At 35.6% G+C, this 12,609-nt stretch overlaps 3 protein-coding genes, 1 long non-coding RNA gene and 1 other non-coding gene across 7 annotated transcripts; 4 read left to right on the forward strand and 1 right to left on the reverse strand.

Moving 5' to 3' along the window:
- Nucleotides 1-1,792: 1,792 nt before the first annotated feature.
- Nucleotides 1,793-3,493, forward strand: LOC104761550 (uncharacterized). Of its 3 annotated transcripts, XR_015588770.1 has the most exons (5): nucleotides 1,797-2,070; nucleotides 2,266-2,397; nucleotides 2,670-2,713; nucleotides 3,063-3,118; nucleotides 3,204-3,493. It is a non-coding gene; the product is annotated as an uncharacterized LOC104761550 (long non-coding RNA). The 3 variants fall into 3 exon arrangements; XR_015588769.1 differs by lacking the exon at nucleotides 2,670-2,713 and having other exon boundaries at nucleotides 1,793-2,070; XR_015588771.1 differs by lacking the exon at nucleotides 2,670-2,713 and having other exon boundaries at nucleotides 1,799-2,070; nucleotides 2,266-2,351.
- A 297-nt stretch (nucleotides 3,494-3,790) lies between these two features.
- LOC104761549 (protein HEAT INTOLERANT 4) lies at nucleotides 3,791-7,170 on the forward strand. Its single transcript, XR_015588283.1, has 15 exons — nucleotides 3,791-3,916; nucleotides 4,029-4,071; nucleotides 4,193-4,359; nucleotides 4,729-4,767; nucleotides 4,881-5,087; nucleotides 5,271-5,323; nucleotides 5,416-5,540; nucleotides 5,629-5,688; nucleotides 5,794-5,852; nucleotides 5,978-6,063; nucleotides 6,177-6,209; nucleotides 6,375-6,446; nucleotides 6,493-6,546; nucleotides 6,647-6,817; nucleotides 6,964-7,170. It is a non-coding gene; the product is annotated as a protein HEAT INTOLERANT 4 (transcript).
- LOC104761548 (GTP-binding nuclear protein Ran-3) lies at nucleotides 7,170-9,499 on the forward strand. Its single transcript, XM_010484644.3, has 8 exons — nucleotides 7,170-7,460; nucleotides 7,595-7,664; nucleotides 8,000-8,056; nucleotides 8,160-8,277; nucleotides 8,640-8,729; nucleotides 8,825-9,004; nucleotides 9,104-9,181; nucleotides 9,264-9,499. Exons 1-8 carry the CDS (start codon nucleotides 7,458-7,460, stop codon nucleotides 9,331-9,333), a joined length of 666 nt encoding a protein of 221 aa, XP_010482946.1. The 5' UTR covers nucleotides 7,170-7,457; the 3' UTR covers nucleotides 9,334-9,499.
- A 132-nt stretch (nucleotides 9,500-9,631) lies between these two features.
- LOC104761553 (grpE protein homolog 1, mitochondrial) lies at nucleotides 9,632-11,661 on the forward strand. The gene is made up of 6 exons (XM_010484652.3): nucleotides 9,632-9,966; nucleotides 10,199-10,370; nucleotides 10,476-10,672; nucleotides 10,774-10,941; nucleotides 11,043-11,171; nucleotides 11,317-11,661. Exons 1-6 carry the CDS (start codon nucleotides 9,820-9,822, stop codon nucleotides 11,413-11,415), a joined length of 912 nt encoding a protein of 303 aa, XP_010482954.1. The 5' UTR covers nucleotides 9,632-9,819; the 3' UTR covers nucleotides 11,416-11,661.
- LOC104761552 (uncharacterized) lies at nucleotides 11,598-12,572 on the reverse strand. The gene is made up of 3 exons (XM_010484651.3): nucleotides 12,243-12,572; nucleotides 11,996-12,133; nucleotides 11,598-11,912 (listed from the first exon to the last, which is right to left on the reverse strand). Exons 1-3 carry the CDS (start codon nucleotides 12,549-12,551, stop codon nucleotides 11,850-11,852), a joined length of 510 nt encoding a protein of 169 aa, XP_010482953.2. The 5' UTR covers nucleotides 12,552-12,572; the 3' UTR covers nucleotides 11,598-11,849.
- Nucleotides 12,573-12,609: the final 37 nt, after the last annotated feature.

Here is a 12,609-nt window from a genome sequence, read left to right on the forward strand (position 1 = left end):
ATAAATAAAGGGAGACTCAGTCTCCTCTCTTCTACCAAAAAAAAGACTGTTTCATTATTTACCATTAAACTCTAGGTCAAGCATCTAAAGTATGTCAAGTATTTGAATCATGTTTTCATTTGGGTAGAACTAACGCTTGCATGTATTGTTGCTTGATTTAAATCATCAACCAATAAATTCAATTTGCGTAAATTATTATGGTTCTCAAAACTTATTAATATTTTGATAAGTCCTGCTTGTTCAACCCGCTAGTCACTCGTGTTTAGTTTTAAATCTCTATAAACTTTTTTTTTCTTTGAACAAAGAATCTCTATAAACTTACTAAATTACATAATTCTATAAGTGTTTTAAAGACCAGCCAATAAAATCTAACCGTACATGGTGGAGTTACTAAAAAGTACTTTGAGAGCAAGTACGTGTCTAAAATCTATCAACTCTTAGAGCGAGTGAGAGCAAAAAGAGAGAGAAAAAAAGAAGGTTGGATTTTCGGAGGTAAGCAATTCGATTCAGATATTGTAAGGTTAGTTTCATCTTCTTAAATCTCCTTGCATCATTATGTCTATTGCATTTTTTGAGCATAAACTTTAAGAAAAATGCAAGCTTTATTCTACATCTACCAAAGGCTGGCAACACTTTTGAGCAGTTTTGTCTGGATTGGTTTATGATTTCCACAACACAACAATTATTAAAAGTATTATTAAGCATTAAGAGGTTAACAACATAAACTGCTAAATACATCCTCTATACAACTATTTTTTAGGGGCTGTTATTGGTTTTATGATTTTAATGAATTTGAAAATTATTGTGTTGATTTTAAAATACTTATCAAAATTATATGTTATTTCTTATTGATTATATGATTTACAAATAGTTGTTAAAATCTCATGTTATTCATTTAATGATTTGTTTTTGGAATTCAATTTAAATGGATTTGAATGGATTTGAAAGTGTAAAATAGAAGGATTCAATTTAAATAGATTTGAATAGATTTGAAAGTGTAAAATAGAACGATTCAAATCCAATAATAAAACATGACTTTGATTTTTATAATTTACAATTTTATATGGACTTATAAATCACTTCTCCGATAACAGTCCATTAGTCATTAAAAGTCGCAAGGACGACAAAGAAATACCACCAATAACCAAAGACATAAACATCTATATTAATATTTTTAAAGTACATTTTGTGTTCTACAATTTAATTTATTTTTATTTTTAAAACTATTTACACAGTTAATTCCTGCAAAATTGCACTAAAAACAATAAATGAAATATGGTAAATATGGTTTCTTTCTATTTTTAGATATAGATAGAAACCAATTTTCTCTTAAAATCAATAAATTTTCTAAAATATCTCTACCGTTTTTCTACAAAAGCAATAAGGTTGCTAAAATTGACAACATTAATATAGATACAATACTATTTTTTTCACCAACCACAAATATTATCAAAAGATAAAATTAACTTTTTAAAATAGGAATACATTGAATTCTATATCTATCATTTGGCAACTTACTTTTGTTCCACAAAATCTTATGATTTTATAAACTCATATTTGTTATTTATATGTTTTTAATTAATTAATTCATATTTGGTAAGATTTTCCTAGATTTCCCTAGATTTCCTCCTTTCAAATTTTTTTTTCTTCGCAAAAATATTACCCACTTAGACCTTTCTGAACGGGAGGTTTTAAGTGGAGTTTTAAGTTAAAAGAAGAAGAAAAAAAAATCAGAAAAAGAAAAAAACAACTAGAGGTCCTCTTATTTAGTAGACTCAATCTTATTATAAGAGACTGTACATGTCATCAATTGATTGGACAAACCGATTAATAGAGATAAAAGATTTTTTTGATGGTCGATTGATTTTTTTTTTCTTCTTCTTCCTCTTCCTCTCTCTGTCTCTCTCTCGAACTCGTGAATTGACAATCGAAGAAGTAGATGAAATTGGAGGAGATTGAATCGGCGGAGGTGATTGAATTGATCTCAGTCGGCAGTTATTTTGTTATATTATGTTCTTTGAAATCGAGAATCTCCTTCTCGTTGGTTCGCGGGTCGTTCTGTTTGGACAGGTATCGATTTCGCACTCTCAAATTCATAATTTTGTTGAAGTTTTGAATTGAAACTTGTGTAATCATAGTTATTGTGTGCGTCATGGTTTGATAATTTATTCAATGATACATGTTAAATGTGGTGTTCGTGTATGATAGCTTTATCAAGTTTTGTTTTGTATTTCTTTCTCAAATTGTGTTGTGTGCACATTGCAGTGTTTATTGAAGCTATGTCTAAAGGAACAGCATAGACGACTCTTTTACTAATTACAGATCTCAAGTAACTGAGCTTTTGTCTCAAGGTGAGAGGATCTCACCTGCGGTCTCGTGAGTTTAGAAACCATGAAGGTATATGTGTTGATTGGATAACGGATTAGAGTTGATTGGATTTTGTTCGTAAATTTGGGTTTAGGGTTGGGAGTTCGAAATTTTAGGGTTCTTGCTATATGATTGTGGCTTCAGCTCTATTATGTAATCATTTTGGTGTTTGTATTAGGTTCCTTAATTGGTTTTAGTTTCTTCTATTATGTAATCGGCTTCAGCTCCCTATGTTATGTAATTGGCTTCTCTTGTGTTTGCTGATCTTGTGTATGTGGTTTGGTGTTTGTAATCGGCTTCAGCTCTATTAAAGTTTGGCCATGTTTATAAAGCAAGAGAGAAACGGGTTAGTGTGTGTCTCTTTTTACAATCAATGTTGTTGTTTTTGAGTTATTCACATAAAGATTTGGGAGAGATGCTGTTGATTTGATGTCTTTCTTCTTGTTGTGTTGTGTTGTGTTGTCTTTCAACTTGGCTAATCAGGTGTTGTGTTGTGAGAATTTTAACTTGAAGTCTTGCTTTGTTGTTGTCGTTGATAGTTTCGTTTGTGACACTTAAACACAAATGCTTGGTAGGTAGTTGTAATAGTTAAACAGAACAATTGTGATAGTTTCAGTTCATGAACACAGTAAGGGTTGCGAGAAGCCTCTTGTGTTGACTGTTGTTAAATTGTGCTTTTTTATCTTTGTGTGCAGCCAATCTTTGGGTATGGAGTGTCTAGAGTGATAGAATCTGGGCAGCCAATCTTTGGGTATTGAAATACCATCCCTAGTTTATTATCATTAAGAACTTAAACTGAGTATTTAGGAAGTTGATGCAAACCCTCTTCTCTTTAGTTATCTGGATCAGTTTGATGTGGCGCAAAGATGAAAACTTGATTGCAGTTGTTGACACTAGTAGGCAGAGTGGGTTTGGTGGAGTCTTCAGCCCGAGAATTTGGTATTTGCAAGAATGTTAATTTAACATGATTAAGGTTTTCCTTTAGATTGCTTTCGTGGATAGATGCTTAACAAAATTCTCTCGGCTGCTTGTGATGTATATATTCTTCCATCTTTTGTTGGTTTCATCTTGATATACAATGAGTCATTTTTGTAGTTGCAGATTACAGATCCAATTCTGTTCCATATTTTGTTTCTTTTGTCTCTGGTTTTCAAAATTTTTTAAAAATAACAAATAAATTAAGAGACCTAAAATTATAACCCACCATTGGAAGGAAAAATCTTAATTCGGAATCCCAAAGTTCTTATTCTACCATAATATATTAATTAAAAATTTTAAGAGTTCCAAAAATATAACCCCCAATGGGGTTGCCCTTACCAAACTCGATTACTCGAGTGTTTCTGTTCCGGTTCGATTTTTCCAACACAAAATTGATCCAATAACCCAAAATCGATTCGGTACCGGGTTTCATTAATAGCGTTAGCGTCAATCATAAGCGGCAAAAAAAAAAAAAGCCTCACAACTCTGTTTTAAAAACCTCTCTCTGCGTCGCTCGCTTGATCGGACTTGTTTTCGATCTCTATCTACTCTTGCAAAATCCGAAAACATGGTAAGTTTCTCTATTGGCTTTCTTCTTCTTTTTCTTCGATTAGTTTACGTTTCATTGATCTGTTCACTGTTCTCAAACCCGTTGAATGATGTCTTCGTTTCCTTGTGTTCAGGCTCTACCTAATCAGCAAATCGTCGGTAATGGTGGAGGCACAGGTACGTACCATTTCGCCGTATCTATAAATCGATTTGAAATATTTAATCTTCGTTTTCAGACGCAATTGAGATGTTTTGATCATGTACTGAGACTTGGTTATGTTGATTTGGTGTTATCAAGAAGGGACCGTAATAGTGAATGGTGATGATAAGAAGAAACCTGATCTTCGTGGTAAGCGAAAGAGGAACATGAAGAAGGAAGCTGAGAAGAAAGATGTGAAGAAACCCCGAGTGACCAGAACCAGACCACAGCAACAGACTGACTACTTTGAGGACAAACGTAATCTGGTAATGCTTTGTTGTCTAATTAACCCTAGCGTACTCTCTGGGGGATAAATTATGTATACTGCTTTTGATATCATCACTGCAATTTTGGGGATTCTTCTCTGTGTCTGTGATAACGTAAAAACGCTCTGTGAATACAACAACAATGTGAGATACTACGTTTTTAGTCCATTTCTATAAAGAGGATTCTGTTCATCTGTTTGGTGGGGGATTCTCTTATTCCGGAGCTGTTAAGAACTCTTGGTTCTAAGAAACTCGTTTGGTGGTGTCAGAATGCTATTGTGGGTTTATATCTCTATCTATGAGAACAGTTGTATGTTATGGCGAGCTTGAAAACAAATGGCTTGTTTTGTTTTTTGAGTGTGTTTGCAGGAAGATTTGTGGAAGGCTGCATTTCCAGTGGGAACTGAGGTATATACTGTATATATATTGTTTTTTAGGAGCTTAAACATCTCTGAGTTACTCTCTCTCCACTGATGATGATATTCGTTTTACTTATATTGTTGTTAAATTTGTGACGGCAGTGGCATAATTTAGATGCAGTTTATGATGGATTCAATTGGGATTTCAAAACTCTTGAAGTAAGTTACGTTTTTTTGGATCACATTCTCCATTTTTTTGTTCTCCATTGTTGAGTTGACAGGGTTCTGGTATTTCTGTGCGTCCGGAAGCATTTGAAGAAGGAGGAATTCTCTATGGGAAGAAAGTCTTTGTTTTTGGCAATGCTGAACGTAAGATGTTTTGTCCCGCTTTATCTTTTTTTTTTTTTTTAACTTGTTTGAATCATCTTTGGCACTTGTCCTTCTTTTCTAATTTGCTTTGAAATCTATCAGGTTGTGCAGTATCCTCTCTTCCTTTTTCATTAACATTTGTTTCTCTAGTTCCTGTTTAATTTTCTCTATACATATTTGCAGCTAACTTCTGCAAAGATGTAAAAAATATGGTCTATGTCCCAACAATTGTTGCTGTAAGTTACCATTTAAATCTCTCTTAACGGTTTGGTAGCTAGAAATGATCATATATTATCTCTATTCTCTTTCTAATATTCTATATATGCAGATTGAATCACCCATTCCGCCTTCTGATAAGGTAGGTGTAAAATCGGTTCAGAGAGTAGAGGAGGAAATCATTCCAATGAAGCAGATGAAAATGGACTGGATTCCTTACATTCCCTTTGCAAAAAGGTACTACTGTATATGTTACACATTTGTTGAGATAGCTTAAAAATTATTGATAAATTTTCTAACTACTTTTGCTTTGTTCCTCTTGTAGAGATAGACAAGTTGATAGGATGAACTTTCAAATATTTTACTTGGGCTGTACACAGAGGAGGTAAGAAACATGTGTCACATGACTCCTAGCTAGCATTTAATAATATCGATGCACACTTGCTATGAAGGGATTCTGAGTTATATTAACTTTGTACATTATTTGTAGAGCTGCTCTCAGACATATGAAGGAAGATCGTGTTAAGAAGTTCGAGTATTGCATTGCTCGTGAGTTTAAATCCTATACTATACCAATACTAGTTAAAGTTTGCAGAGGGAACCATTTATTGCAGAGTGTTCCTTAATTATTATACAACAACAAAATCTAATGTCTCTTCTTTATTTTTTTGCAGATTTCTATAACCCGTTTGTGGAAGATGCATTTGAACAGAGTACTGAGGTCGACATTTTGTTCCCCTCTGATTCTAAACCGGAGCCAGTAGGTTTTTTTGGCATGCAATGAACATTGTATTGGAAGTGGCAGTGTTTGATCCTTTTAATCTTGGGTATTCTCTTTTATAATCAAAGCTTTAATTTTCTCTGTTTGTGCAGCTTGTATTTGACTGGAAGTATACCAAACTTCAGGTGTGTGTGTGTTTAGCGTGTTTCTGTAACGAGCAAAACTTGGATTTACTTTCGAAAGAGAGTTGTCATCTTCTCACTGCACTTTCCCTGTTTGTTCAAATTGCATTCACTGTATGCTGAATCTTGGGATGGCTTTTTTTTGTTTTTGTTTTGATTCTATCTCAGGAACTTGTTGATGATCTGATTGAAGAGGAAAAATTAGCTAATTTTATGTATGTGGGTACAGCTAATTTTATGTAACCCATTTTATTGTTTACAGTACAGCTAATTTTTCCTCTTCTTTAGATTCAAAAAAGAAGAGGAAAAATTAGCTGCCGAGAAAGAGGAAGAATTCAAAGTAAGTTTAAGCTGTACTGTAAACGCAAATTGTCAGTTCTTGACGAGGACACTTGAGTATTTATTTATATATTCACAAAGTTACAATTGTTCTTTTCCAGGAGTTTGTGAAAGAGCAAGTTCGAGCAGCAAAGAAAGCAAATAGAGAGGCCAGAGAGGCTCGAGAGAAAGCAATAGAGGAAATGAGTGAAGAGACTAAGGAAGCCTTTCAAAGCATCAAGTTCTACAAATTCTACCCTCGCCCTTCACCCCATGTCCCTACATTCCTGACAGTAAGAAACCTCTTTTTGAAGTTAATTTAGTCATTCATACTATAAGAAACCTGTAACTTGAAAAATGGGTTTTGAGTATAGTTTGTCACAAAGCTCTGAATATGTGACTTGTGAATCATCTTTGTCTGGTCTTTTGTTTTTTGCAGTCGCCTTTAATTAACCGATACTATGGGAAAGCTCATCAAGTCTTTTGATATGGAGTCTTCAGAGAACCAAGAATAGCTAATTCATTCTTTTATTTTTTAAGTTAAAAGTAGTGTTATTTTTTTACTATTAATGAATTTGTATTAAATAAGATCTTATGAGTCACTGTAGACACTTAAAAAGCAAGAATATCGTACTTTTCGACTCCATTTTATATCAATGTTTCCCACACAATCTTTAGGTTCAATGAGTTGAACTGGAGACACTCTAAACTGTAAAAAAGTTACTAATTCGCCACCATTAACAGAGTTGAGGATATATTGGGCCGGGTACGGATCTGAATCCGAATCCAGTGTTCTGGATTACCCGGGTTTGAGTATTTTGCGTCATTCCTAAGCTCAACTACTCTGTTTAAAAAACCTATCTCTCTCTCTCTCTCTCTCGCTCGCCGCCTTCCTCCTCTGACACTCTTCGCGTAGCTTCTTCAGTTTCGTCGATGGTAAAGTTATATCTCTTCGTCTTTGCCTTGATTTTATTCTCTCTCGATCCTACTTTTCGATTTATACTTCTCTTTGATCTTTGCGTGATCTGTTGATTTTTGTATTCATCGTTATTTTGACATAATTCTCTCAGGCTTTACCTAACCAGCAAACCGTTGATTACCCAAGCTTCAAGCTCGTCATCGTCGGTGATGGAGGCACAGGTAAACCACCACCATCTCTCTCAGCTTTTGTTTTACTAGATACATCATACCAGAGGATTGATTGATTAATTCAATTTCAGTAACTCGAGATTTTGGATTATGATGTTTTGTTATTTAGTTACTTATCCATGCTTATCATATTGTTTGTATAACTAATCTTGATTAGTAGTAATGTATATCTTACAGTTCAATTCTGATTTAGAAAACACGAGTATAGAGTTTGCTGCTTCGATATAGTTTGTGTTGTTTACTTTTGTATTAGTAATCTTGATCTGTCTCAGTTCAATTCTGAGTGGTTGAATACGTTTCTGATTAATTTTGATGGATGTTCACAGGAAAAACCACATTTGTAAAGAGACATCTTACTGGAGAGTTTGAGAAGAAGTATGAACGTAAGTACTTGCAAGCCCTCCTGATACATATTATTGTGATGGACTTTATTTAATTTATTCAAGAGTTCACAGATTCTGATGTTTTCTTGTATTTTTTTTGCAGCTACTATTGGTGTTGAGGTTCATCCTCTTGATTTCTTCACTAACTGTGGCAAGATCCGTTTCTACTGTTGGGATACTGCTGGCCAAGAGAAATTTGGTGGTCTTAGGGATGGTTACTAGTAAGTATAATTTGCTTACTCTCTTCGGCTATGAATCACCTATTTGCCTCGTTAAAATATATCTGTATCAGTGATCTGGAATCTTCTAGTGTTGGTAACTTGGTTCTGTTGTGAAGCTGCATAAGATACTTATTCCCATTATTATATATAGCAACTTGAATAGCAGTTAGAAGGTTAAAGTTGCAGATAGTTTTATTTGATACAGAAATGTCTGGAATCTTCTAGTGTTGGAAGTTTGGTTCTGATGTGAAGCTGCATAAGATACTTATTCCCCATTATAGTAGATAGCAACTTGAAAAGCTTATAAGGTTATTGTTGCATAATTTTTATTTGATACAGAAATGTGTTTTGTTTTGTTGCAGCATCCATGGACAATGTGCCATCATCATGTTTGATGTCACAGCGCGTCTGACATACAAGAATGTTCCAACATGGCATCGTGATCTTTGCAGGTATGAACTACTTAACACACAGAAGCTAGAGTTTTTTTTATTATATGTGGAAAATTGCTAGACGATAATAATGTCATCATTATTTCATGGTGCAGGGTCTGTGAGAACATCCCAATTGTTCTATGTGGGAATAAAGTTGATGTAAAGAACAGGCAAGTGAAGGCCAAGCAGGTAACATTCCACAGGAAGAAGAATCTCCAGTATTACGAAATATCTGCTAAGAGCAACTACAACTTCGAGAAGCCATTCTTGTACCTTGCTAGAAAGCTCGCCGGGTACGCAACAATTCTTCAATTCAAACCCGTATTGTAGTATCATTGGGAAACAGCTAGAAAAAATATGAAAAATATTGGGAATGTTGCTTGCTGTTTCAGGGACGCTAACCTTCACTTTGTGGAATCACCTGCCCTTGCTCCACCTGAAGTTCAAATCGACATGGCTGCTCAGCAGCAGTAAGTTCTCTAAACTAAATTTTGTATTTAATTTGTTGCTACTAGCTTTTTTACTTTTAATTAACGATGTATATAATTGTAGGCACGAGGCGGAGCTTGCAGCGGCAGCAAGTCAGCCACTTCCTGATGACGATGATGACACGTTTGAATAGAGAGAGAGAAAGAGATTGTTCCGTCACTGATTACCTGTGTTTTAGGGGCTTGTCTCAAAACGTTTTTTTCATGGCACTATTTTGGTGTGTTGTTTTACTCTTCCAAATATGAACCGATGACACTAAGTAATCTTTTTAAAAAATTTTATCTACTGTTGCTGTGGAAGTGTGAAAATCTTCTGATTTATAAAGTAAAAAACTCACATAATCCAAATCCAATCCACCGTCAAAGTTTGCTTCTTGGCGTCATACACCAAATTTAGCCGGATAAATTCAAAACGTCGGTAAGGGTCTTTTCGTAATTTGATTTAAAGCCCACACAAAAAAAAAAAAAAAAAAATTGCTTCCTCCCCAAGAAGAACGTTTTTGCCTCTTTCTTCTTCCATCGGGGTGTTCTCTTCCGGGCTATTCATTCAGATTCTTAGAAAGAAAAAAAAAATCGATTTTTTGCTTTAATTTCTTCGATTTCATTGCGAATCTTGGGTGATGTTGGTGTCTAGGGTTCTATCGAGAGTTTCTCGAAGCGCGGGATTACGCTCGTCTCTCTCCTCCTCCGTCGCTACTCCGACGAGGAATCAGTATCCGATTGTTTCAAGCCGATTCCACTCCCTCGTTCACAGAAATCCCAACCAGGTTTGCTTTATTAAAACCCCGATTCTGATTTTAATTCGTTTTGAACTTCATCATCGTTTGGGGTTTTTAGCTAGGGTTTAAGGGGTTTGCGAAATTGAAAATGATTCTATTGATCTGGTCTTGTATATTGCAGTGTCACAATTTAGGTGTGTGTATATGTCTGAGAAATTGCTCATTTTTACGATTTTTGAGGAGTTAACATACTCAAATTTGGATCTTTTTTAAATGGCAGCTTGTTGCAGTTCCAGTGTCGCTCCTAAATCATGCAACTCCAGATTTGAATGTCCTACAAAGGTTCGGATATTTCTCGTCTTCCTCAGCTGAACCGAAGGGAAGTGGGAGTAACACTGAGGTCCCAAAGACTGGTAAAGCTTCTGAGGATGTGGAGACAGGGAGAGTAACAGGTGAGGCAAAATTGATTCGGCACATAATAAGAGAGAGATACTTTGTCTTGTTGGTCTACACAAAGTTTACTAAAAGAATTGGGGTTTTTTTTTTCTGATTTCTAGATTCAGAGACTGATTTTGAGAGTTTGTCAAGGGATGATTTGGTGAAGCTTGTGGGTGAGAAGGAACATCTTTTGAAGGTTCAGCGGGAAGACATGATGGAAATGAAAGATGGTTTTCTTCGCAGTTATGCAGAGTTGCAGAACCTAATGGATCGGACAAAACGTAATGCTGAAAGCGCCAAAAAGTTCGCCGTACAGGTTTACTTCTCTCTCTCCACCACTCCTTTTTCTTCTTCTTCTTCTTCTTGATTATCAACTCTCGTCTGGCCAGTGCTGAATATGTTTTCTTGTTGCTGCAGAACTTTGCCACGAGCCTTTTGTTCGTGGCTGATATTCTTGAAAAAGCTTCTTCGGTTGGCAAACAGAGTTTTTCGGAGATTGACATTTCAAAAGATTCTGCTGGTGCTGCTCCGCTGTTAAAAAACCTATTACATGGAGTGGAGATGACTGAGAAAGAATTAGCACAGGTATAAAACACTCGTTATATATGTTCATTGAGGTAAAAAGAAAGATAAAATGAGATTTTGTGCTGAGAATGTAATTTTATAAATGTATGTAAAAACTGCAGGTATTTAAAAAATATGGTTTGGTGAAAGAAGATCCTTTAAATGAACCGTTTAATCCAAACAGACATAACGCAGTGTTTCAAGTCCCGGATGCTTCCAAGCCAGAAGGCACAATTGCTGAGGTCCTAAAGGTACTAAACTATAAAAGAAAGGATTGTTCTCTTTCTGATTTTGGCATCTTAAGCATATGTTATCTTTTGCAAGTCTACATAATATCATGAAATCTCTGCCCTTATTTTGTAACTTTTTGGTAACGGTTTGTTTCCATATTTGCAGTCTGGATACTCGTTGTATGATCGAGTTATAAGACCAGCTGATGTTGGTGTTACTTGTGCGGTGGAGAATCAAGAAGGCGAGAAAGAGTCTGAAGCTTGAGAAACACAAACAGCGAGACTTAAAAGCTTTGTTTTAACATCTTCATGAGTTCTTTTTTTAGTTAATAGTTCTCTTTTTCTTGCATATTCATTGGAGGAACAAGATTCCCATAAAAGAAGCAGGACATTGCTGCACTCCCAGGGAAACCCTGGTTATATGTAACTTTAGTACTTTACACGAAATTTGAAGAGGTTATAAAACTGGAATAAAATCTGATGGAGCCAGGCTCTTTAGTCTTGGTAAAAAGTCTCAAATCTTACATATCTTATAAGCTTCTTCTAGCATACACACTACATACAGGATATCTAGAAGACAACAAAGTGCATAAACACCTAAAACAAGTTACAATATGAGACATCATTCATCATAAGCTACAACAATACCAAACGCTGAAACCCTTATTGTTGCTTCATGCTAACCCAATATGATCCTCTTCACTCTTCAGTCCCTTCAGAATTCAGACACAGTCCTAGATTCAAGTTCCCAGTTTTTGCTTCCTGCAGAGTAAGTAGAATTAACACAAGCATGAATAACACTCAACACTTTTTCATTAAATTGCTGAACTTTGAATGAAGCTAACCTTAGCTTGGTCTGAGTCTGTTATGTTCATGTCAAGCTCAACAGCTTTAGGCAATGGCGATTCAGTGTCGAATTCTTCAGTCTCTTCAATTTCAGATTCCTTAGAAACCACTTTTTCTCTATGCTCAAGCATCGCAATCTACACAAATCAAAACCATTTGAACTAATCTCACACAACAACAATAAAAGGAACCCTAATTGAATGATTTTACCCCAAATTTGGGGGAAAAAAAAAAAAAAAAACTTACAGGAGCGTATCGGAATCTTCGCTTAGGTGGCTCCTCAGTATCACCACCGGAACCATTAGCGTCGGAGGCAGTAACCGTCGAGGAGGTAAGTGGAGTCCACTTATGGAGAAGTAGATGGTGAGGTGAGTTACTGTTACTGCTGTTGTTACGACCGTTGGATTTAGATGCTCTGAAAACGCCGACGGATGAGGTTGACACACGCACCCACTTCTTCTTCCACTTCCTTACACGGCCACTAAACACCGCCGTCGCCGCCGGACCACTGTATCTCGACGACGTCCTGCTCAATCTCGATCCTACACCTTCCATTACTCTCTTTCTCTCTCTTCTCTCTCACTCACTCGCCGGCAAAAAAGAGTTGCTTTAT

This window comes from Camelina sativa, chromosome 18, assembly GCF_030686135.1.
Source record: "Camelina sativa cultivar CO46 ecotype springtype chromosome 18, ASM3068613v1".
Taxonomy (NCBI): domain Eukaryota; kingdom Viridiplantae; phylum Streptophyta; class Magnoliopsida; order Brassicales; family Brassicaceae; genus Camelina; species Camelina sativa.

Coding starts and splice junctions, on each gene's coding strand:
- LOC104761548 (XM_010484644.3), top strand. Junction 8,278..8,639: donor GGTCTTAGGGATGGTTACTA/GTAAGTATAATT, acceptor GTTTTGTTGCAG/CATCCATGGACAATGTGCCA. Junction 9,005..9,103: donor CTTGCTAGAAAGCTCGCCGG/GTACGCAACAAT, acceptor TTGCTGTTTCAG/GGACGCTAACCTTCACTTTG.
- LOC104761553 (XM_010484652.3), top strand. CDS start 9,820: ATGTTGGTGTCTAGGGTTCTATCGAGAGTTTCTCGAAGCGCGGGATTA. Junction 10,371..10,475: donor GGAGACAGGGAGAGTAACAG/GTGAGGCAAAAT, acceptor TCTGATTTCTAG/ATTCAGAGACTGATTTTGAG. Junction 11,172..11,316: donor CAATTGCTGAGGTCCTAAAG/GTACTAAACTAT, acceptor CCATATTTGCAG/TCTGGATACTCGTTGTATGA.
- LOC104761552 (XM_010484651.3), bottom strand. CDS start 12,551: ATGGAAGGTGTAGGATCGAGATTGAGCAGGACGTCGTCGAGATACAGT. Junction 12,134..12,242: donor GAAGATTCCGATACGCTCCT/GTAAGTTTTTTT, acceptor TGATTTGTGTAG/ATTGCGATGCTTGAGCATAG. Junction 11,913..11,995: donor CAGACTCAGACCAAGCTAAG/GTTAGCTTCATT, acceptor CTTACTCTGCAG/GAAGCAAAAACTGGGAACTT.